The following is a 23,156-nucleotide window of genomic DNA, read 5'->3' on the forward strand; positions in this document are numbered from 1 at the left end:
TACACGCATACACCCAGCCATGTGTGCTGGTCAACAAGAAATAATATAAAATGTCGCACATAACCATGCAATTGACCCAATTCTGGTTCAGTTTGATGTTTCCAGAATTGCTGACCAACAGCAACCTCTCTGTTTGCCCCTGGGCCTCTTAGCTAGTTATCTGACTTTTTTGACGTCTGGTTCTTCCCCGACTGGTTCCTAGTATCGGCCAAGTTTGGAGCCCCCTCCCTCTCCATCCGATATCTGAGACAGATGCCACACAGTACCATGCCGGCGCTACCGCTCATCCTATCACATCCAGATAACCACACATTGGGCTGATTTCCCCCGGTTGTGGTCACTTGCGGCTTGATCCTGCCTGCGGCTTGTCTTTGCATCATTCTTTGCCGCACGCTCGCTCGTTGCTGGGGTCGTGAACTCTTTTTCACAGCTTTCACCAAGGATAACATTTTCACTTGTTTCATCATTCATTCAGTTTCTTCCTCTTGGTTCCATCCACAAACATTCTTTTTGTTGTTGGCCATATCAACTTTGTAAACTCATCATCTTCATTCCCATCTTTCGCCCTTGCGCCCATCAACCATGGCTGCACCCCCGGACCGAACTACCAGGCATAATCGTATGATGAGCTTTACCAGCAACAAGTCGGAAAAGAGCTCCAAGACGCATAAGAGCCGTGACTCTAAGCCTAAAGTTACCCTGATCGAGAGTCACAGGGAGAAAGAAGCAAATAGAATCCATACTCATGCCGATCCCACTCGCGCAATCAGTGAAGCTCAGCCATGTATGTCGAGAAGCACTTTTCTTCTTATTGCCTTCTTCTTTTTTATTTTTTTATTTTTTATTTTTTTTCTTTCCGTATCTCATTGGTATATGATGCTAACGCGCGGCCAGCGGCGATTGCATTGGAGAAGTCGAACTTGGAGTCTCTGCGTGGTATCCAGCATAAAGATCGATTTGGCAACGTCATCAGTGAGTGTGCTCTACGCGTGTATGGCGAGAGATATGGGTTTCTGCCGAGATAGGGCTGCTGACGTGAGACTTCTTTTTCTTTGTGATTCTAGCGGATCCTGACCTTTCGAATCCTACGCGCCATCGCTTCGAGCGTCCTCTTGATACCATCCGGGCATTTGAGGCGGCAATCGATGGAACTTACAACAGCCGTAGACTCTCTTACGCCAGAGGTAATATGACGATGAATTGGGGAAGAATACAGGGTACTAACGTCCCTATAGATGACAGTGTGAATGGTCAGAGTCGCCCAACTAGCTATTTCGGAGGTATGTTTGCTGCTGCTGGAGGCGGTTTCGACATCGCCTGTGTGTCCTAAATTAACTTGAATGCCGTCACAGATCCTCGCGGCAATCTTACACTCCCAACACGCGGCTACAGCGACCAAAACAATCACTATAACACTCGCGGTTTTCAGTCAAGACGGGATAGTTATGTCGATGCATACGGTGACTCTGGCCATAACCAGTACAATAGCTACCATGACGCCCAGCCTCGCCGCCCACGTCACGCGGGACGCCCGCACAACGACCAATGGGGACCCCCACAAAACGGTTACGTACAGCAGCAAGGTCAATATCAGTCGTACGATAGTGGATCTGCCTCCGGCTCCGGAAACCATTCCATGGACCATTTAGCTCAGTCTACCGACCCGAGTTCCCTGAGTAGCTCTAGAGACGGCCTGCAGCAGCAACCATATCAACAGCAGCCATCGCAACCACCGCAGCTACAGCACCTCCAACAGCAGTTACAACAGCAGCAACAGAAGAAAATCGAGGCACAAATTGGAGAAGCTTACGGATTTACAGGATTCGGCACTGATCCCCAGTTGAACAACTCGCAGCCACCTTTCCAATCTTTGAGCAACGGATCATCTAGTGCAAACCACACGAATGGGGTTACGCAGAGAGATGGTTATGCCAGCGAAGCACTCGCCCCTGCACCTCCGCCAAAGCAGACAACCCAAGTCACCGTCGAACCTGCTCGCAAGGACTCTTTCATGCAGAAAGCAAAGATATCGACCGAGAAGCGGAAGAGCTGGTTCAAACGACTTAGCAAGGGCTAAATGTGAGGTAACCAAGATCTTGACAGAGGTGTTGCCATCTTAACTTTGGGCTGAAGATTATTATCTGCTTTTTTAATCTCACGAGATACGATTTCTTTTCTTTTCCTACTTGATGCGTGATGAATCTGATCAAATGCTATTGCTCGGGTGGGTGGATTCGGGGAAATAGCGAAAGAATGGGTATTCGAATTTTTCTGAGTTATTCTCCGCTGTGATCCTTTTTTGCCTTTCTTTGTGTTTTTGTTTTTCTTGTGTTCTCTTTCCTGATGTTTATGCCTTCTTGAGAGTATGGGATAATTGCCACTCAATTCCTTTTACATATCTTTGTTGATGCCTTTCATTTTGCGTCCGGAATGGCCTGGGTTCGGGGTTTGGAGAGCTGGATTTCACGATGACTATGTACTTTTTTTTTTTCTTCTGCGTTGTTTTGCTTTTCGGGGGAAACGACTATTAGGGTTGGGGGGGGGGGGGGTTATGAATTTGTTGAAATTGCTTTCCAAGGGTATCTTTTCAAAGGTGACTCGTTTTAAAACACATTGGTGCATCGGCGGCATTTGAGACTTGAGCTATCTGGGATCGTTTGCGAGGGAGATGGTTATACGGCTTTTGACGCATGAGAATGTACCTATTTGCTAATGAAGATTGTACTATGAGACCAACAAACATTGAACATGGGGTTTGTCAATTTTCCCTTGCGATTCAAATGTCTCAATTCCTTAGCTATCAAGAGCTCATGTTCAAGTTATACTCGAAAGTTATCAAAGAGACACCAAGAATGCAACAGACCGTCAATTATTCCAAAATATATACGCGCCCATTCCATCCATTCCCATGATCAAGTACATACTCTGCAATATTACACAGCAAAAAAAAAAAAAAAAAAAAAAAAAAAAAAGGAAAGACAGAGATATAAAAAATGGCATCTCGTATCTTCGGTTCACTTCATCTTCTTCGTCTCTTCCTTGTTTCCCCGTAATTGTTGCTGCTCCCGCAGTTGCTCTTGATCCCCCTTATCCTCCCTCATCGCGACAACGATATACGAGAACAAGATGAGATTGGCCGTGATCGCGGCCGTGGCACCGGCGTAAGTTGTGTTCCCATCAAAGACATAATTGACGCTGTAGAAATAGGCGGAGAGGGGGAGGACAAGGACGGCGATGGAATAGATAATGAGTTTCCAGAGGACTTGTCTGAAGGGGCGGGCCAGTTAGAGGGAAGAGTAGGGAACCTTTGTCTTGAAAGGGAAGAGGAGAACGTTACTGAGGGTAGCCGGGGAGGTCGCGGAGTTGGATCGCCTCGCGGTGCTCTAGTTCGCCAGGCTGTCGTGGTTGCTGGTCGGGAGGAGGAGAGGTGGTGATGGATTCTTTGGTGGGGTTGCGGCGGGTTGCCATTTTTCGCTGTTGTTTCTTTTGCTATGCGATTGCTTTGGATTGCTGGGCGGCTTGGACGGGATTGGGGTGAGTGGCAGGTTAGTTATTCTAAAGATCTGGTTGTTAACTTGGAGAGAAGGGAGGGAGGGTGGAAAGGTGTTCGGGGAATTTTTTTTCTCAACAAGGTGGTATTTTCGTTTACCGTCGCAACGAGTTGCTGGCGTTGGAACTAACTGTTGGTGCTGGTGGAGCCTAGAAGTTGGGGGATCTTGGAAGCTCCATCCGGGCGGGCCTGGGCGCCGCGGGTGTCGCTAGCTTCATTGGGTCTAGGCGCTGCTTGGGCCCCAGCTCTCGGCGCCGGATCCAGAAACATCACCCGTCGAATGGCATCACGAACGGGATATCACCATCGTGGTCATTATCCCGCCGGACAGCCCGCGCTCAGATCCAATTGACGATATGTAGCAGTTACATGTAGCTCGTCTTCTTATAGCTGCATTGAAATTATAGGTGCTGACCTCTCAAGGCTGCTGTCAGCACAGCTACAAGGAATCCGGGCAGATCGCCTTCATCACTACGGAGTAGAGAGCCAGGATTACAAGCACATAGATATTAGAAGCCCACTACTCCGTATGAATGTCACATCCTAGAAGACTTTGCGGAGTCCACTGCCTACTGCCACTACAATACATACAGTACTATCTACAGGGTATGTTCAGCTGAGAATGGATATGTAGCACATGAATGCAGACGTAGTTACTCCATAGCAAGCCTAGCTACCTCTTTTTTTCTTTTTTTCTTTTTTTCAATTGATATTGTGCAGCCAACAGTAACAACAAAGTGTGAATCAATGCTCTGGACATCATCTTTCATCCCAATACTACTGTTACCAGTGGTGATTGGGACTCTTCCTCTACGTCAAGCCCAATCAATGCCTTTTGAATGAAAAACAAAAAAAGACCACTTTAATACCACGTGACTGCGTGTTTTGGTGGCGGCGCGTCTTGCGGCTCCATTTCCACGCGCCACTCACCGCAGAGCAGCGGCAGAAGCGGCCGTGCAGAACGTGAAAATTGTGGAGAGCAGCACCAGCCATATCTTTTCCGCTGCAGTCAGTCTGACTTCAACCTCACCTCATCCCTACCCAGCAAGGACAGGTGCACTGTCCAGTGACCCCTCAGGCAGTGCAGACCTGAGCTTTGTCAGATCTGCTTCCATTCACACTTTTCAATGGTCTTTTTTATTCCATATTATGTACAGAGTATTTGATACCCAAATGTTCTGCAGATAATTGCGTCCTCCCATCTCCCTAACTGCTGAATCTACTGCCCAAAGCGGAACTCTATTCACCATGATAGACCGCATTCTTGATACTCCCATTCGCAAGGGCGCCCTTGCTGGCGAGTCAATACCTCCAGAATCGGATTCTTCCGAAGATGAGACTATTGCGACCGTCCCGCTCTATCCACACCTCCAAGCGCCAGCAACACAATCGTCCACAATACCCGCACAAGCCCCATTGTACACTCAAAGAATGACTCAACCCACACAATTAATCGAACGTGCAACCTCTCCACAAAGTTCTCCTCTTCGCAATCCTCCCGTCGTCCAAGTTGCTACCTCCTCCCCCCTGGCTCCGTCTACCTCTACTCTCTACCCTAAACCCGGAACGCTATCTACCTCCATCGCACCCAGTGGTACTCGTTTTCGCCCTCCAGCCATGGCGGCTCCGGTGAAGAGAACACCCGTGATTGATTTGGAGGACGATGGGCCTACCTACCGCGGTGGCTCCTCAGATGATGACGAACACCTCGGAGCGACTGATATCAAGCCCTCTACTTTCATTAAAGCCTCTAAAACCCTTGAGAAAGAACGTGTGGCTGAATCGCCCGTGGCTGCAAGCAGCTCGGCAAAGTTCAAAGAGATCACCGCTGCGGCATTCTACAACCCAAGCGCCACGAACAAACCCCCCGTCAAGCGACAGGCAGATACTAGTGCCCCTCAAGGTCCTTCAGCGAAACGACCGCGAAGCCACCCCAGCTCGCCTGTTCCTAACGCCCTCAAGCTTGCGGACATAGAAGATTTCAATATTCGAATCAAGGTCGAACGGATTCGCAACGTTTTTCCAAACAAGTCCATCCAAACATGCTTAGATGCGTTGCTTGAGAAAAAAGGAAATTATGAAGACGCAGTGGATTATATGGGGAAATTGGAAGATTCTGCTCCTAACATTATTACCTCTGAAGATGAGCTTAGTCTCGACCACAAACGTGCCCCAGCAGCTGTCCCCGCCAAACAGCAGATCAAAGCAAGAACTCGTATCCAAGATAAGTGGGCGGCTGGTCAGCGAATGGGTCAAAAGCCAAACAATGCTGAACCTGCCCAGTCACGCCGTCGATTGATTAGAGGAACTAGGTCTCGTCAAATTTCTCCTATTTCTTCTCCTATTCGACCGACTAATGCTGGGGTTACTAAGAAACCCGGGCGGCTCATTAGAGGTAGAAGGAACCGTTCTCCCTCTCAATCAGAGTCTTCTGCGTTATCTCTTGTGGAGTCCGATTCATCAGATTCCGCTCCCGAGGAATCGGAGGACGACGGCTCGCTTCAAGACAAGGTCTTAAAATTCTTCAACACCTGCTCTGCAGATGACCTTGCCGATATTGCCGAACTTACTCCTGATCTTACTACCCATTTTATGTCCAAACGTCCGTTCACCTCTCTGGATCAAGTGCGCAAAATTTCCGTTGAAGAAGCTCAGCCCAAAGTAACGAAAAGCCGGAAACCGAAGAAGCCGCTGGGCGACAAAGTCGTTGACAAGTGTATCGACATGTGGACTGGCTATGAAGCCGTTGATGCACTTGTCAAGCAATGCGAAGCTTTGGGCAAACCCATTGCTGATGAGATGAAAAAATGGGGCGTCGATATCTTCGGTGCTAAGACAGCGGGAGAGTTGGAGTTGGTTTCCTTGGACAAACCGCGTTCTTCTCACGATTCCGGCGTTGGCACTCCTTCCAGTCAAAGCAGTGAATCTGGCGGGAAGAAGTTCATTGGACAGCCTTCCATCATGAGCGAGAACATTAAAATGAAGGATTATCAGATCGTGGGGATCAATTGGCTAAGCCTGCTTTTCGAACAGAAACTAAGCTGCATTCTTGCTGATGACATGGGCTTGGGGAAAACTTGTCAGGTCATCGCTTTCCTCGCTCATCTTTTCGAAAAGGGTGTCAACGGTCCTCATCTTGTTGTTGTCCCATCGTCTACTCTGGAGAATTGGCTTCGCGAATTTTCAGTCTTTTGTCCAAAGCTGAATGTCATGCCATACTACGCCGGTCTAAAGGAACGAGCATTTATCCGCGATGAAATCGAAACAAACCGTGATAATATCAATGTTGTCATCACTACATACACCATTGCCAAAGCCAAGGTTGACGCAGCGTTTCTCGCTTCAATGGATTTCTGCGCTTGTGTGTACGATGAAGGACATATGCTGAAGAGCAGCAAATCCCAGCTTTACAACAAACTTATTCGCATTCCTGCGCAGTTTCGCCTCCTTCTCACAGGAACTCCACTGCAAAACAATCTCCAGGAGCTGGCTTCCCTATTGGGATTCATTCTACCTCGTGTGTTCAAGGAACGGAAAGATGATCTTGAATATATTTTCAGCGCAAAAGCCAAAACGATTGACACCCATTCCGCTCTACTATCAGCACAGCGAATCGCAAGAGCAAAGTCCATGCTTACTCCTTTTGTCCTTCGCCGCAAGAAACATCAAGTGATTGATTTGCCGCCTAAAATTACTCGGGTTGAATATTGCACAATGAATGATGCGCAGCAAGAGATTTACCAAAACGAGACGGAAACAGTTCGTCGTATCATTGCTGAACGCGCAGCTGGCAAGAAGGTTGGAAACAAATCAACAAATATTCTTATGAAACTGCGACAGGCTGCGATTCACCCGTTGTTTTATCGTCGTCACTACGATGACAAGACACTAAGTCGGATCTCAAAGGCTTGCTTAAAGGATCCAAAGTGGGCGATGTCGGATCCGGATGCGATCTATGAAGAGTTAATACCATATAATGATTTCGAGTGTCATACTTTGTGCGCAAACAACTCCGATTCTTTGGGTAAATTCGCTCTGAAGAACGACGAGTGGATGAACTCTGGTAAAGTTGAGAAGCTGTGCGAACTGCTCAAGCAATATACGGAGAACGGAGACCGAATTTTGATATTCTCGCAGTTCACGATGGTCATGGACATCCTGGAGCAAGTTTTAGAGACTTTGGAGATCCGATTTTTCCGCCTGGACGGCACCACCTCTGTCGAAGACCGGCAGTCAATCCTCGATGCGTTCTACGAACAAGTTGATGTCCCCGTATTCATGCTCTCGACAAAGGCAGGCGGTGCCGGAATCAACCTAGCTTGCGCTAATAAGGTTATTATCTTTGACTCGAGCTTCAATCCGCAGGATGATATCCAGGCGGAGAATCGGGCCCACCGTGTGGGCCAGACGAGAGAGGTTGAGGTCGTGAGACTTGTCACGAAAGGTACAATTGAGGAACAAATTTATGCTCTAGGTCAGACGAAGCTGGCGCTTGATCAACGTGTTGCCGGTGAGGAGGAAGGAGGCAAGAAGGGTGAAGAGGCGGGGATGAAAGTCGTGGAAGAGATGGTGATTGCGAAGCTGGAGGGTGAGAAGAAGGAGAACAGGGATGGCGAAGGGAAGGGTGAGCTCAATGCCGATGAAGCCGAAAAGATCCATGCGGCGGAAGCGGCCTAATGTCTCGGTGTCTTAAATCGGCTCGGTGTTCGGGTGTGGATTTGGGCCTAGCATTGTTCGTCTTATTTTGGGAGTGTTCCCTTCAAGTGTTAGGTCCTGTTTCTCGTTTCTGATTTCCTTTTTCTTGCTTCCTTTGGTTTCCGAGTTCTATCTTTTCAAAATGTTTTCCCTGCAGTTGCTAAAGACTAAGGGCTCCGGATGACTACCCATTGTGCGCTGTTAGACCCATGCTGGAGTTTCTGGTTCCAACGAGACACTTTTTTTTTAACTTTCACATCATGCTAGACTCGCTTGCTCACATAGATCTTAGACAAATCTGCGATTTACGTTGCATGGCATAAGTGCTTTACCCCTTGAAATACCTCGTGTTCTGTCCACGCTTTTCCGGACTCTAAGGCCTCGTTCTCGTTTACCATGCAAACAGGCCGAAAGCATTTCGTACCCCTGAGGGTCTTTTCTTGTACCCTTGCCCATGTTTCCTTGAACTAGCCTGTGCGATGGCCTTTGTGGACTGAGTGTAAGAGCCTGCATCCGGCCTTGTCGGTTTGGGTGCTGGGAATGAACAACGAAAGCTCTCGACCCAGACACCGGGCCTTCGGCCCTGTAGGTACAATGGGTCTATCGTCAAGCACACGTAGCAGTGACTCTGACCTTTTATTTTTTCCTTGTAAGGCTACGAAGCCTAAAGGTGAAGCGTAGACATCCTACTCTCACAGGGCTGTTAGTCCAGGGCGAATGCGAATGGAGGATTTTGGAGGATCTTGCAGGTATTCCGGCGAAGACGTTTAGCGAGTGCTGCATTATGGTATGCCATTACAATGCCTGCCTACCTAGCTGCACGAGCATTTCTTCCTCAGGAACCCCCTCTCGCTAAGGCGCCATCCGAACCCCGTCTCCGTCGTCTGCTCCTGGTCCCTTATTTTTTTTGTCCTTTTCGGCTAGATGGCCAGCTGCACGCATTGCCCACCCATCCACTCAGCGCCCCCGGTCTTGTGGAGCTCTCATGGCAATGGCGACGGGGATATGGACGCCCCTCATTCTTCCGGGGTAGGTTGACAGTTCAGTCTGTACCCCTCTCTGGTGCTATTGCAGGCGGATACTTGGATTTTATTCCGAAGCTTGAGGGTGGTGGGTAGGTACGAAGTGTGTGCATACATCATAATGTACACTCTATGTATTCTGGCTTACTGTCGGTGCTCTTTCTGCGGGTTTTTGGGTAGTCTGGGTGATAGACCTACCCTCCATAGCTAAGCTTGTATGTAAGTGCTACAGAGTCGATACCAACCGGATATCTACATACATGTGTATGCGGTGAATATGAGCCGCATTCTTCGATGGCTCACGCAAAATTCAACAGCATCCCCAAGGCGTTTGATAGTGTTTCTCGTAGATTCGAGCTCAATACGTGTTCTCGCCGCGGAAGGATCACTTTGCTTCTTCCTCTCCAACGGGCATCCATAAATCCGGCCGGATGATAAGAGCACATCTGGTTTGGCGTTATGCCCCCTATTGTGCTTTTCCCACACATTGTGCTACTTACGCTATCAGCCTGCCAGCCTCTCAGGCCACTGGAAAGTGGGCTGGACATGTGATAGCGCGCACATTCACGTCGTACAGCATCCATATTCTCGAGGTCTCTCCCCGTTGGGCTCCAATTGGGCTCGCGGCGTTCCCCGCCCCAGTCGGTCACGATCCTTAGATGCGTGTGGCCATTTTGAGATGGTTCTCAATGCCTTCCGTTTGCTGCCGTGCTGCGCTGGGAATCACGATCGAGCAATAATTTTTGTTTTCTTGTTCTCCTTTCTCCCGGTCGGCGAACAAACGATAGAAGCAATGTCTGCCTATGCGATGTTCTGGCACCAGTTGCGCATGAGTATCTATCTGGGTGCGTTTGCTGTGACGATGGCGTAGAATGGGTTGGAAGAGTCGATGTCTGTGCCGCTGGTAAGCCCTGAGAGTTGCCACTGTACTGAGTATATACCGTAAGAGAGCTTAAGGCAGTTTCGAACAAGTTGCTTTTTTCTGAAGCTTCCTGGTCCGTTCTAGCTTTGTGTCTTTGGAGATAGTGTAGAACAAGCTGATTGTGTTCGCCTGGGAGCATTCATCCGGGGAGCGCTGACCATGACCACGAAAGGATCGGACGACCCGATGAGCAGCGATCCACGGATCCAGAGGCTATCACAGCATGATGCCATGTATATCAATGAATTTTATTAATAGCCAGCCGGTGGAGCAGCAGTCGAGAGCGTCCGTTCAGCTGGGGTGGAGAGAGCCATCGCCTTCTCAGCGGGAGATCGCCGTGACGGAGAGAGGAAAAGAGAGAGACGCAGACCGGGATTGCAGGCTGGATTCACCACTCGGCCGGAGGAGGAAGCCCGCCTGGTCTCTGTCCAGGGATCGCCCGTGGAGTTTCTTGCATGGGGATGGCCTCACTTGCAAGCAAACAAGCGACAAGCATTGCGATCTGGGTGGTTGGCGGCGGGGAATCTTAATTTCCCACGTTCGGTCGCCCGTTTTCGCCTGTTGAGCTTTTTTAACCATCCGAGTTCGACGACAAACAGAACAACGCTGCCCAATCAGCCGGCGCATCCATCCGACACGCAGCCAGCAGACACCCGTATCATGCTCGGTTGCTGACTGAGTGAATTATTATGATTACTTTCACTTTGTTATTAGTTTCTGCGGAGCCTTAGCTCGCGAGGGCAGGCAACACATGTCCGCGATGATACCTCGGCCTTGTCCGCTCCACAGCACCAGTGCCGACTGAGATGACAGCTCGTTCTGTTAACGAGTTAATGATATGAATCCCTGAACCATTTTTCATTTCGCGGGGACTCCATGATGCGCTCTGGGCGTGATCGTGATCCACAGCGTTGATCCTCCAGCCTTTTAAGAAGCCGCTGAGCGCGTCGCTGGCGCCGGGCTAGATCAATAACGTGCATTATGGCGCCGATCCGCCTCCGGTGATAGGCTGGCTGACTGGCTCTTCCTCGAGCCCGCGTCTCTCGAGCTGCTGGACGGCGATGAAACGTTGCGCCTTGGCATTTGGGGAAATTGTCGAGCCGTCCAGTCCTGGTGTGCCGTCCCGTCCAACCTCTCGTTTGCATTTTCCAAGACGATGGGTCCGGGGGAGTGCTCTTTCAAAGGGCATCCATGCTAACGTTCTCGTCGAGGGATCATGGACTCCGAGCTGTGTCTCTCGTCTGCTTCCAACCTCGCCTGTGTGCTGGTTTGAGTTGGTTAGGATTGCAATCGTCAGTGACGATATTTATGCCTGTTCTCGTATTGCTGCGTTTGTCTGCCCGTTCAATTTGCTTGCTGTCTCTCCTTGCTTTTTTCTTTTCTTTTCTTTTCTTTCCCCCTTTTCGCCTCTTTTCTTTTTTCTTGATCGACATGGAGACCTGGGGGAAGATCCCCTCTCGCGGGCCGCCTGATCTCTGGGACAGACCGACATTCAGCCTTCGGAAACATTTTCCTCCAACCACTTGTATTTGGCCACAAGACCAACTGTGGTTTTTTTCGTGCATTTCTTCCAGACTAACTAACCAATGCATGAAGGATTCTGGAAGAACAGTCCCACTTCTTCTCTCGCTGTTCTCTCGCCTTCCTTTCAGGCGACGGGGACCGGAATACGGGAGTCTAATTAATTTTATCCTGAATCTGCCTATCAAGTTCAGCCCGCTGGCAGACCAAATTCCGCTTTTTATTTTCCGGTTAATGACCGGGCCTGCCAAGAAGCTTCGAAGAGGAGCAGGGTAGGATTTTGTCCCTCTCAGTGCCGCCATTATTCTCATATACTTTTTACCTTTCGAGGTATCATTCCAACCGCCAAGACGCCTATTCGACTGATGTGCCGGCAATGTTGGCTCGTATCTGTGGGCGCCAGGGAACCCTTAACCCCATGATCCAAGCTAACGAGGGCTTGTCCATATTATTATCAGGATCAAACGGTAAACGGGGTCCTTCCTTCTCTCAGGGACCCAGAACTTTTGCGGAGAACCGGGGTAGCATTGTCAAAATAGAGGCTTTGCTCGTTGGCAGGTTGGGATCTGATATGGGCCCCAGGCGGTAGGTCGCGGCCATATTCGGCGGCCGGTTATTCCAAAATTCCTACTCCGGTCTATGAACAAACGCGGCCAGCGCTGTCAGCGAGCTCCTCAAGGAAGAACTTAAAGGGGAGCTGTTCCCACCGGAATTTTTCTGTTGGTCGATCCTTTCCCCTTACTTCTGTGTGATCAGAGTAAAGCCTGGACTGTCAATTCTCCCCTTTCGCTTCCCTTTCCTCTCTGCTCCAGGACTGTGTTTGGGTCGAAGCCACAACAGATCACAATGAAGACCACTGGTTACCTTGCTTTGGGCGCTGCCCTCGTCTCGTCCGCCTCTGCGGCCGGACTCGAGAAACCAGAATTGGGAAAGAGAGTGCCATATATCTTCAAGGACCTTGTCTCACACGTACGTTGCCAATTGATGCGCAGAACGGGCTAGCGGGCCCAGGAGTGTTAATTGTACTAACATTTGCTTTGCATAGGATGCCTTGTTGGCTAAAATCAAGCTAAAGGACCTGGAAGAGGGCATCGGAAAGTTGCAGAGCTTTGCTGATGCCAATGGCAAGACTCGTGTATTCGGCGAGCCCGGCCACAAGGCCACCGTTGATTACATCTACAACGAGCTCAAGAAGACTGGTTACTACGATGTGACCAAGCAGGAGCAACAGCACTTGTGGACTCGCTCCGACCAGTCCCTCACCATCGATGGTGCTGAGATCAACTCCGCTGCCATGACCTACAGCCCTTCTGGCAAGGTTGAGGGAGAGCTCGTCTTGGCTAACAACCTTGGCTGCGCAGCTGTATGTTTCTCCAGCATGATTGACCCAGCTGGACAGTTTTTGCTAATCTTTTATGCAGGAGGATTATCCAGAAGGGACGAAGGGCAAAATCGTCGTCGCTGAACGTGGTGATTGCTCCTTCGCCGATAAGAACATGATGGCGCACGCAGCCGGCGCTTCTGCCGCAATCATTTACAACAGTGTCCCCGGTGAACTCCGTGGCACCCTCGGCGGTGTTTATGACAACACTGTCCCGGTTGTTGGCATCTCTAGAGAGGATGGTCTCGAGCTCGTCGACAAGTTGAAGGCAGGAACTGTCAGTGCTGATTTGTTCGTTGAATCCCGCAGAGAGAACCGGACAACGTAAGTCAAGCCACAATCTCCCAGGCCTCTGCGAAGTGCATATCTAACTCGTGTTTAGCTGGAACGTCCTCGCCCAGACCAAGCGTGGCAACGCAAAGAACGTCATCATGCTCGGCGCCCACTCCGACTCCGTTGATGCTGGTCCAGGTATCAACGACAATGGCTCTGGCTCCATTGCCCTCCTCACCATCGCCAAGGCCCTCACCAACTTCCGCGTCCACAACGCCGTCCGCTTCGGCTGGTGGACCGCCGAAGAATTCGGCCTCCTCGGCTCCGAATACTACGTCTCTCACCTCAGCAACTCCGAACTCGAGAAGATCCGCCTCTACATGAACTTTGACATGGTCGGCTCCCCCAACTACGTTAACGGTATCTACGACGGCGACGGCAACGCCCACAACCTCACCGGTCCTGCTGGCTCCGCCGAGATCGAGCATCTCTTCGAGAAGTACTTCGACGACCTCGGCTGGCCTCATATCCCCACCGCCTTCACCGGCCGCTCCGACTACGATGCTTTCATTCAGAAGAAGATCCCAGCTGGCGGTCTCTTCACCGGTGCCGAAGTCGTCAAGACTGAGGAGCAGGCTAAACTCTTTGGCGGTGAGGCCGGCAAGTCCTTCGACCCCAACTACCATGCCGCTGGCGACACCGTCGACAACATCCACAAGGGTGCCTTCTTGTTGAACACCCGTGGCGCTGCTTACGCTGCTGCTGAGTATGCCCGAAGCACCAAGGCCCTCCCACCAAAGGAGGCCATCCCCAACGCCAAGCGAGCTGAGACTAAGCTCAAGGGATACGGTGGTGACCTTCTCGGCATGTGCGAGCACAAGGCTTGCAACTACTAAACAGTTTCTTTGTTTCCTTTCCTTTTCTTTATTTTAACGCGCCCTCCGCAAAGTCACAAATCTTTTAATTGGAGCTGGTTTCAATCTCCACCTCTCCATGTTGGGATCCGGATATATAAGAATTGTCCTTGATTGAGATTTCAACAGCTGGAACTTTTGTAGTTGGGTTGGGTCGCCGTCTTTTCGTTAAGACAGGCCCGCTTTCGCCCCCTTATCCAGCGCTGTATATAATTCCAATACAATGAATACAAGAAATAACAGAGATATTATTTCAAAAGAAACATTTCTTTTATCCTCTATCTCCTTTTCCAGGATAGTTTCGAGGATCATGCTTAGATGCTACCTTCTTTTCATAAAGTGACTCAGCACCGGTAGATATGTAGTTATGTAGCCAACCAGCTTCAATCCGAACAATAAATATTCCCTCGAAAATGCAATAAACACGAATCTAGAATGAGTATATCCCAAAGTATATGCGTTCCACTGCGCCTTGAAACAATCATGGAATATTGAACAATTAAGAAATTTTTAAGACCATCAACCAACGCTTATGATATGCTGAGTAGACGAATCACCATAGGGGTAGCGGGAGAATAGCACACGACGCCAAAGGCAAGGTTTCAAGGCATGCCATGGGTCAATGTAAGGAGGATGTTATACGGTCAGCGGGCTGGGGGGAACATGCGTGCCATCTGCCACTTTGGCCACAACTTCCGCAACCGCCGATTCCGCGGACACCGAAGCGGAAGAGGTGGGTTTAGAGACAGACGAGCCTGTCCGAATAGGGCCGGTTCCACCGGCTACGTTAACCTGAGTGGACAGCTTTGGACTGTTGCCCTTCCCAATTCCTCCGCCGCCGGCGGCCTTTGCGGTATTTCCTTCGATAGCTTTCAGGACAGCTAGGCTTTTGTTCGACTCGGCTCTTTCGGCGGCACGTTTGGCGGTTCCGATTATCTCGTCAACATGTTTCGCCATGGGGATTAGATCTTCAAATCCTAGCACCGTTACACAATCTTCGTACGTTTTGGATCTTTTCGACTCCGCAAAGGCTTTGTCTTTACCGGGAACGAGCTGATTAAGCAGATACTTGGTGTTTCCCCATCTATTTTCACATTGGAGCGCAGCCTCCATGTAGGATCGGACGAGATCTCGCCAGTGCTCCAGGCCACCGTCGGCCTGTGAGCGAAAACATGAAAAGTTGGACTCTGCAGAGGTGGCAATCATGGCGCCGTCGACACCGTACTCGCGGATAAGCTTCATTGCCTCGTCTCGGGATCTCACATCTCCGTTCATCAGGCATGCCACGCCTGCTTTTCGGCAAATGGAGGCAATCATTGGCAACTGTTCACGGATGGCGGCCTCACGAGGACGCATGGGCGTCGTCCGGCAGTGCACAGTAAGACCAGTAATTCCAGTTCTACAAACTCGAGTAACGAGAGCTTCGGTCCGCTCGGGCTCCGCGAGGAGGCGGATCTTTACGGAAATTCCGATTTCATAGGGCTTCCCTATCTCCTCGACTAACGCTTCAAGAATCGAAACAAGGCGGTCCGGAGTTTGCAGGAGTGCGGCGCCCATCCCACCGCTCGTGCTGAAGGGTTTTGGACAGCCGGAGTTTACGTCGATGCCCGAGACGTCCGCCGCAACGACTTTTGCGGCTTCCACTGCTAACGACGGATTTGCGGTGCCCAGTTGGAAAATCAATTTGCCCCTTTCTCGTACAGGATCAATCCTATACAGTACCGACTCCTGAGCTGGTTTGTTCGGTTGGCCGCCGTTCGACGGGATACGGGTATATTCGATCATCGAGTTGCGGGGGTTAATGCGACGTTTTGCGCCGATGATAGCGCGATCGACGGTCTCCGGACCCCATACCAGGTCTGCGCCATACTTGAGGGAAACGATACGTGATGGAGTCTCTCCGGAGCGGACCATCGGTGCAAGCACGATCTTGCCTCGATAGTCCACCCCGTTCTTGGGGATGGGAACGTGGGGTGCTGCCTCTGTGAAAGACGTCATGACTGCTCGGAGAAAACGAAACATGTCATTGTTGACAAAGACACCAGACCTCGGGAGAGAGGGAGGAAGAGGGAAACACGGCGAGGAAGACGCGGAGAGAGAGGAGGAGTTCGAAGGACAGCAGACGAGATGGCGAGCCGGCGAAGATGCGCTGTGGTGGTTCGCATCGCCCGATCGGGAAAGTTGGGATCACGTGGCGATAAACCGCTGATAAATTTTTTTGCTGACTAAGACGATCCCATCAGATTAGATTAGGGTGATCTAGCCGAATGGAGAGAGAGTACAGAATGTCAGCGGTGATCATGTTGACTTGGAGGGATCCTTGTAGACACGTTGCATTTGGAAGACGAGTCCGGAGTCGAGGAGGAGAGCAATTATGACGTTTATTTATTGGCAGGGACTAAGTACTTGAGAAACGAATTTACGTTTAATGGGGTAGGTATTATCATTAAACACTGTCATCTCACGTTACGTTAGCATTAGATGCATGGTGAAAGCAATAATGACCCTCTAGGGCTTCTGGAAACAATTCAAAAGTGATGGCAAGCAGTGTAACCACAAACAAGGGAATCCAGCAACCTCCAAGGGCCATACAAATGAATAATGCATATGGGACTTATGGTTCGCGCAATTGAAGGAAGATGAGAGTCCAAGGTGCGCAAAGTGTCATTTGTCAGGATACTTCTGCTGGAACTGCCAAAGATCAGAAGGAGGGATTGGGTTTGCTTTTCAAAGCCATGGTATCCTGACACCTAGAAGGGTGCTCAGTTGAAAGAGGGAGAGAGAGATCAGGCAGCATATGTCGCATTCATATTCAGATGAACATAAGAATAACATCAATCAGCTGTGTCGGCGATGGCCACTTCATCTCTTCCACGCACTAGGACTAGAATCAGGGCCTGTTCCAGTATGTTGATATCGGTTACAACACTTGAAACCCGATGCCTGAAATCTGCATGAAGTTGCAAACACGTTTCGCCAAGACTTGGCGCATGATGCTGGCGGGTGGAAGGACGATCTTCGCATCGCATTTTCGGCCCGCAAAAGTGGTGAAGTGCCTTTATCTTGACCTCTTCAGGTGCATAAGAGGGCGCTGAATGAAATGATATATGTTCACTGACCCTGACGCTCCCAATTGAAGGCCCATCTCACGATGCGACATCAATTTTGGAATCGTATAAACCTAGAAGATCGACAACGGACATCCTTGACATTAACAGGGGCTCCTCTTCCCCCTAGCGCAACGTATTATGAGTACTCCTTATGATAATTATTCAAAGCCGGCCGGGAGTGGAAGTCGAACTGAAACAATGCCGATTGAGAACGCCCGCTGTGATGATTCCTTGGCCGTTCGGCAACGGCATTCCCGGTTTGGACGTAGTCAGAGACTTCAATTGCTCAGGTCGATCCCCGAATGCGTATACACAGTAGGTAGTCATTAAAACACCGCCCGGGAAGGTAGTTATAGTGAACCAGTTAACCGGTTCATGTGGTAGCACCCTTTAATTTCGACAGCCACGGGTGTCTCGCCGAGACCACGGGGACGCAACCCTTCTTTGTGAAAGTGAAATGTTCTCAGTATGATTCTTGGTTGAAGGAACCTCGGTTTAAGCGTGGGCCAATCAAGCCTGGGCAGGCTGAATTTTAGCCATCACCAACGAAAACATTATTTTTGAAGCAGAACCAGACGGCATCAGCAGCGGGCTTAAGGGAGAGTCTCGGAAAAGAAGCGTGGGCCGACGGTTAAACATCAATCATCAGAGCTAGCTCGACGCAGAGTAATAACAGCCACCTGGCTACTTAATTGAAACCTTCTTTCTCACCTCCAATTTCTCTCTGCGAAGCTGCAGACAAGTGGCCAAGATAGACCAATGTCGCTATTTTCCCGGGCAGTGAATCTTCTAGAGTGCTCGCTGACCAAGGTTCCATCACTGCCACCCTCAGCTCTGGCCCGATCCCGCACCGGGAACCAGGCCGTCCTGCGCAGTTCACGTCTTTGTCAAGCAATTCCCTGTTTCACTGCTGGACTGAGCACTGCCTGTCACCCTGCAGCCCTGGCGCCCTCCTCTGCCCCTGTTCATGGTGCATCGCTGCACGGGAAGCCACTTCTTGGGACGACGACGACTAAGCTGGCTCCCCCCACCAACTCTCACGCAATTCGCCCTCCGTGCCCCTCCTCCTTCTCTTCCGCCGCTCTGCCTTCTCACACTCTCCGTTTCACTTCCTCTCCCTCTCATCATTCCGTCTCTTTATCTTCCCACCATCCCCGGCCAGCAGCTTCAACTGTGAACCGTGCTGCTCTTCTCACCCGCCACTTCTCCTCTTCAATTCACTGCCCCTCACCGCAAAGCGACCTCACCATGTCTGCCGGAAAACCCTCTGAGTACACCGTCCGCAAGGTCGGCCAGCCAAACACTTTGGACTACCGCGCCTATATCGAGAAGGATGGCGTCCCGGTCTCTCCATTCCATGACATCCCTCTCTATGCCAACGAGCAGAAGACAATCTTGAACATGGTTGTTGAGATTCCGCGCTGGACCAATGCGAAGCTGGAGGTATGTTTGTCTTCCGCACACACATTGCCCCTCATCTCGACGAGAAAATCTCACTGATGTGTCCCTTTTTTGTTTCTATAGATCTGCAAGGAGGAATTCCTCAACCCCATCAAGCAGGATGTCAAGAAGGGCAAGTTGCGATATGTGCGCAACTGCTTCCCACACAAGGGTTATCTGTGGAACTATGGTGCATTCCCACGTGTAAGTTGTGTTATTTATTTAAATTTTGTTCCCCCTTTTTGCCTGTGTCTTCCAACACGCCGGTCTACCCAGTTTGGGCAATATTTGTCAATGCCATCACGTGCTGATCAGATTTTTTTGGTCAACAGACCTGGGAAGACCCCAATGTTGTGCACCCTGAGACAAAGGCCAAGGGTGACAACGATCCGCTCGATGTCTGCGAGGTTGGAGAGCTGGTCGGCTATACTGGCCAGGTCAAGCAGGTCAAGGTTCTCGGCGTGATGGCCCTTCTCGACGAGGAGGAGACAGACTGGAAGGTCATCGTCATCGACGTGAACGATCCCCTTGCCAACAAGCTCCACGACATTGAGGATGTCGAGCGCCATCTCCCAGGCCTTATGAGAGCCACCAATGAATGGTTCCGCATTTACAAGATCCCAGATGGCAAGCCTGAGAACCAGTTTGCTTTCTCTGGTGAATGCAAGAACAAGAAGTGAGTTAAAATCCCGGACATATTTTATCACGTCGCTCAAAACATATACTGACCTCGACGACAGATACGCGATGGAAATCGTTCATGAATGCGCCGACGCCTGGGACAGACTCATGGCCGGCAAGTCCCAGCGAGGTGGCATGTCTATGTGCGTCCTCCACAACCCCTCCTACTTTTGTACTATTGCTAGTCGCTAACATGTTAAATTTCAGTGCTAACACCACCATTGAGGGCTCTCCTGACCGTGTTGATGCCAGCAAGATTGAGTCTATCCCAGCTGGTCAAGACCTTGCCCCTGCCCCCATTGAAGGCAGTGTTGACAAGTGGTTCTTCATCTCTGGTGCTGCGGTGTAATCAGTACGCAGTCAACATATTCGCGTCTTTCGGTCAGACAGCCATTCTGATCTAAAAGATCCTCCCATCCCCACTCTCAATGGCCGACAAAGGTACACGAGACTGTCGAGTGCATTAGAAGGGGTTATCTAGAGAACTGCAGCAGTTTCTCACAATAAGGAAATTTGCAAAAAAAAAAAAAAAAAAAAAAACAAAGAACAACAAGGATATTTTCTTTCTTGAACGGTGGCATGTCCGGCAATTGATCTTTTTGATTTCGGTCATGTTTATACCTAGATATTAGGCATGTGGCTGTGATAAACAGGTATTGGAATACCAAGCATACCTACACTGTTCTACAATACCCGAAACCTCCACATAGGCTTCCTTTTCATGTGTAATGAAGGCAACGCTTTTTCATTATCTCTAGAGGTAAGGCATGATGTAAACGGTTTGACGTGTAGGCTATGATTAGGAGACTTTGTCGTATCAACTGAGATGCGCACTTATTGGTGGGGTATTGTCGACATATTTTTGGCAGTAGATCTGGTGCTTGAATCCATCGTAGCAATACTGCATGCCTCATCCATCGCAGACCCGAAGTCACATAGGTATCCGGCATACTCATGGAAAGTGTTTTACGGCTCTTTTCGGTGAAGATGACTACCGCAAAAAGAAAAGGAGGACAATTGGACAAAGAGTTTTACCGGGCTAGAGTTCGGGTTTACGAGCGGACTCATTTTACTACCACCAGAAGGAAATTCCAATTGGGTCATGATTCATCTCTCTTTTACAAAATACCTCTCTATCTTTCCATATTGTACAGATTACGCGTATATCCTCAATATTCCAACAGGTACACTCTTCTCAGCAAATCTTCTAGAACCAAAAAAAAAGGAAAAAAGGAGCAAGTTGATCAGCCTTTCAAACTCTCCTCTCTCTCAATCACTCTGCCCACACGTCCTAACTCTTCCAATATATCGCCGATCGCCATTTTATTTTTGCCCACCTCGAACTTCAGCTCCTTTCCGTTACGGAATCCGATGGTCATCTCTGGGAGCTGCGGGCTGTTTCGGGGTAACCTTGTGACGGAGATCTTGATGTGTGAGGCGCTGGAGGCTGGGGTAGTTGTGGGTGTCTGGAGAAGGGAGAGAACGAGTCGGCAGGGTTTGGAGAGTGGGGAGAAGGGAGAGAAGGAGGTGCGGAAGGAGGAGATGGTGGAGAGAGGGAGAGACATTGTGACTTGGAACGGAGCGTGGGACGGCGCGTGGAGGAGAGCGGAGCTAAAGGGATGGCGGTTAGCGGGCTTGTTTGAGAGTAGAATGATTGAGATTGATTTTTATACCTAGTGCGGGAGCTTTAGGGTGTAAGTCGCTGGCAATTGAAGGACCTCGGAAGCCCGCTGATTTCGAGTCTGGTCTCCAGTGATAAAAATGGTTCGCTACGGAGCGGGCTGGAGAGAAAACCGTGGCTATTGCGGAGGTAAATGGCACAGTCGAAACGAAGCGCAACGCACTCGTTAAGCTGCGATCGAAAGAGCGTGAGAGAAGTCGGTTGTTGCGAAGCTCAATTGTCTAGGCAAGTGTGAATAAACTTTGACATCAGAGAGCAGTTCGGCGTGCCGGTGTTTGCAACTCTGTCAAACATGCCTGCAGCCAGCTTGTCAACCGGCAACATCGACGACGAGGACGCTCCTTGGACAGCGTCCAGTGGACACAGTGTTATCAGGCATCAAAATTTACTTTGGCATCCTCTAAATATGGTGTTCTTGATTTCTCTCCCGAAAATATAAACGCTGGACAGCCCAAACACCCCGTCCTAAATCTGCATCATGGCTTCCGGCCTCCAGCAACGTCTCACAGCTCTCTCGGTCACGAATAAGCAAACCATCCCTTTGATCCAACGATTACAGAACTGGTCCGCTACTCCAGGACAAGGCGATGAAGCGCGCGTTGAGCTCGGTACAGAGATCCATCTCCGACTCAAGGAGATGGAAGATGAAATGGAGCTACTGGGAGTTGAGATTGATCAGCTAGAAGCGGGCAGTGGCAGGAGGCGGGACAACGAAGATAAAGAAGCGGAGAGAGAAAGAATAGTGATCATGGCGAGAAAGTTAGAAGTTAATATTAAAAGGTGCGGAGATCCGGATTCGTTTATTATTCCAAATGATTTACGATTGCGCGAAGCACAGGGTGCATCTGTTCCGATTATTTGCTGACGTTCAACTGCCTACATAGTGTTCGAACACAATTTCGAAAAGCGCAAATACACGCCAAACGCAATGCAGATATAGCTAAGCAGAAGGAACGACAATTGTTATTCTCCGGCATCGGCGAGGACGGCATGCCGCAAAGAAAGGCTTCTCCAAAACTCACACATGACGATTTGGTGGTCGACGCTTCGAATGATGTCACTGCTGCGTTAAGGCGTACACATCAGCTCATGCAGTCAGAGCTATCGAGAAGCCAGTTTGCACAGCAGACATTAGGTAATCGCACTCAGGTCAAGGCTTGCGGTGAAGAATATTTAGCTGACGTGAATTTGAACTAGAGCAATCGACAGCAGCTTTGAACTCCCTGTCGGAATCATATAGTAACCTTGATACCCTCCTCGCTTCGTCGCGCTCGCTGGTGAGCTCTCTTCTCCGTTCGCAAAAATCGGATACCTGGTACCTAGAAACTGCATTCTATATACTGCTCGGAACTATAATATGGCTTTTGTTTCGACGAATATTTTATGGTCCGCTTTGGTGGTTGTTGTGGTTACCCCTGAAAATGATTTACAGGTCAATGCTCGCGATCTTTGGTTTGGTGGGCTTATCTGGAGGGGCGCAGAAGAGTGTCACTAGTGTAAGACATTCAGTAACTTCTGTATTATCGGCCACATCAATGGCAACGGTTATTCCTTCTGCGAGGACGCTTGCCGAAGCTGATTCTTCGGAGAGCAGTCAAACTGCATCGGCGATACCGGCAACGGAGTCCGAAAGTATATCAGAGGAAATAGTGAAAATGGTGAGCGAAAGAGAAAAGGAAGAAGATCAACACCGACAGAGCGGCGGCACAAATGTTGATGACATCTCCCCGGAAGAGAGGAAACGTCAGGAGGAAATGCCACGAAATCCGAAGAAAAGGATGTGGGAAGAGAATATTGACAAAGCATCAAAGAAAGATGAGCTATAAACTATCATATTAAATTAACGAAATACGCAATGTAATGACTATCCCGCTAAAAATATTCCGTCCTGAGGTGCCATTCTTTGTACCGACCCCTGAGTCCTGATTGACTGAAATACCCAGATGGGTGGCATGTCAGGGCTAAT

At 49.7% G+C, this 23,156-nt stretch overlaps 11 protein-coding genes across 11 annotated transcripts; 8 read left to right on the plus strand and 3 right to left on the minus strand.

The window, feature by feature from the left end:
* The first annotated feature begins 115 nt into the window (after positions 1–115).
* On the plus strand, positions 116–2,545 carry CIMG_07635 (uncharacterized protein). The gene is made up of 5 exons (XM_001240471.2): positions 116–784; positions 895–972; positions 1,065–1,184; positions 1,236–1,280; positions 1,353–2,545. Exons 1-5 carry the CDS (start codon positions 583–585, stop codon positions 2,075–2,077), a joined length of 1,170 nt encoding a protein of 389 aa, XP_001240472.1. The 5' UTR covers positions 116–582; the 3' UTR covers positions 2,078–2,545.
* A 469-nt stretch (positions 2,546–3,014) lies between these two features.
* Positions 3,015–3,468, minus strand: CIMG_07634 (vacuolar ATPase assembly integral membrane protein VMA21; the record flags this gene model as incomplete). The annotated part of the gene is made up of 2 exons (XM_001240470.1): positions 3,015–3,267; positions 3,338–3,468. 2 exons carry the CDS (start codon positions 3,466–3,468, stop codon positions 3,015–3,017), a joined length of 384 nt encoding a protein of 127 aa, XP_001240471.1.
* An 817-nt stretch (positions 3,469–4,285) lies between these two features.
* Positions 4,286–8,584, plus strand: CIMG_07633 (SNF2 family helicase/ATPase). Its single transcript, XM_001240469.2, has one exon. It carries the CDS (start codon positions 4,799–4,801, stop codon positions 8,225–8,227), a length of 3,429 nt encoding a protein of 1,142 aa, XP_001240470.1. The 5' UTR covers positions 4,286–4,798; the 3' UTR covers positions 8,228–8,584.
* Positions 8,585–9,045: 461 nt separating this feature from the next.
* On the plus strand, positions 9,046–9,702 carry CIMG_07632 (uncharacterized protein; the record flags this gene model as incomplete). Its single annotated transcript, XM_001240468.2, has 3 exons — positions 9,046–9,274; positions 9,320–9,359; positions 9,585–9,702. 3 exons carry the CDS (start codon positions 9,046–9,048, stop codon positions 9,700–9,702), a joined length of 387 nt encoding a protein of 128 aa, XP_001240469.2.
* Positions 9,703–10,156: 454 nt separating this feature from the next.
* CIMG_13321 (uncharacterized protein) lies at positions 10,157–10,864 on the plus strand (the record flags this gene model as incomplete). Its single annotated transcript, XM_001240467.2, has 2 exons — positions 10,157–10,171; positions 10,448–10,864. 2 exons carry the CDS (start codon positions 10,157–10,159, stop codon positions 10,862–10,864), a joined length of 432 nt encoding a protein of 143 aa, XP_001240468.2.
* Positions 10,865–11,048: 184 nt separating this feature from the next.
* CIMG_13322 (uncharacterized protein) lies at positions 11,049–12,472 on the plus strand. The gene has a single exon (XM_004445125.1). It carries the CDS (start codon positions 11,381–11,383, stop codon positions 11,984–11,986), a length of 606 nt encoding a protein of 201 aa, XP_004445182.1. The 5' UTR covers positions 11,049–11,380; the 3' UTR covers positions 11,987–12,472.
* Positions 12,473–12,556: 84 nt separating this feature from the next.
* CIMG_07629 (leucine aminopeptidase 1) lies at positions 12,557–14,526 on the plus strand (the record flags this gene model as incomplete). Its single annotated transcript, XM_001240465.2, has 4 exons — positions 12,557–12,679; positions 12,756–13,073; positions 13,132–13,415; positions 13,474–14,526. The coding sequence occupies 4 exons, from the start codon at positions 12,557–12,559 to the stop codon at positions 14,258–14,260; spliced, it is 1,512 nt and encodes a 503-aa protein (XP_001240466.1). The 3' UTR covers positions 14,261–14,526.
* CIMG_07628 (tRNA dihydrouridine synthase) lies at positions 14,373–16,361 on the minus strand. The gene has a single exon (XM_001240464.2). It carries the CDS (start codon positions 16,298–16,300, stop codon positions 14,915–14,917), a length of 1,386 nt encoding a protein of 461 aa, XP_001240465.2. The 5' UTR covers positions 16,301–16,361; the 3' UTR covers positions 14,373–14,914.
* Positions 16,362–18,329: 1,968 nt separating this feature from the next.
* On the plus strand, positions 18,330–20,112 carry CIMG_07626 (inorganic pyrophosphatase). The gene is made up of 5 exons (XM_001240462.2): positions 18,330–18,831; positions 18,913–19,032; positions 19,161–19,504; positions 19,569–19,652; positions 19,717–20,112. Exons 1-5 carry the CDS (start codon positions 18,637–18,639, stop codon positions 19,856–19,858), a joined length of 885 nt encoding a protein of 294 aa, XP_001240463.1. The 5' UTR covers positions 18,330–18,636; the 3' UTR covers positions 19,859–20,112.
* A 503-nt stretch (positions 20,113–20,615) lies between these two features.
* On the minus strand, positions 20,616–21,389 carry CIMG_07625 (uncharacterized protein). The gene is made up of 2 exons (XM_001240461.2): positions 21,183–21,389; positions 20,616–21,120 (listed from the first exon to the last, which is right to left on the minus strand). The coding sequence occupies exon 2, from the start codon at positions 21,072–21,074 to the stop codon at positions 20,754–20,756; it is 321 nt and encodes a 106-aa protein (XP_001240462.1). The 5' UTR covers positions 21,075–21,120; positions 21,183–21,389; the 3' UTR covers positions 20,616–20,753.
* Positions 21,390–21,553: 164 nt separating this feature from the next.
* CIMG_07624 (protein transport membrane glycoprotein Sec20) lies at positions 21,554–23,016 on the plus strand (the record flags this gene model as incomplete). Its single annotated transcript, XM_001240460.2, has 3 exons — positions 21,554–21,970; positions 22,075–22,325; positions 22,388–23,016. The coding sequence occupies exons 1-3, from the start codon at positions 21,669–21,671 to the stop codon at positions 23,014–23,016; spliced, it is 1,182 nt and encodes a 393-aa protein (XP_001240461.1). The 5' UTR covers positions 21,554–21,668.
* Positions 23,017–23,156: the final 140 nt, after the last annotated feature.

Source organism: Coccidioides immitis (assembly GCF_000149335.2).
Source record: "Coccidioides immitis RS genomic scaffold supercont3.3, whole genome shotgun sequence".
In the NCBI taxonomy this organism is placed as follows: Eukaryota; Fungi; Ascomycota; class Eurotiomycetes; order Onygenales; family Onygenaceae; genus Coccidioides; species Coccidioides immitis.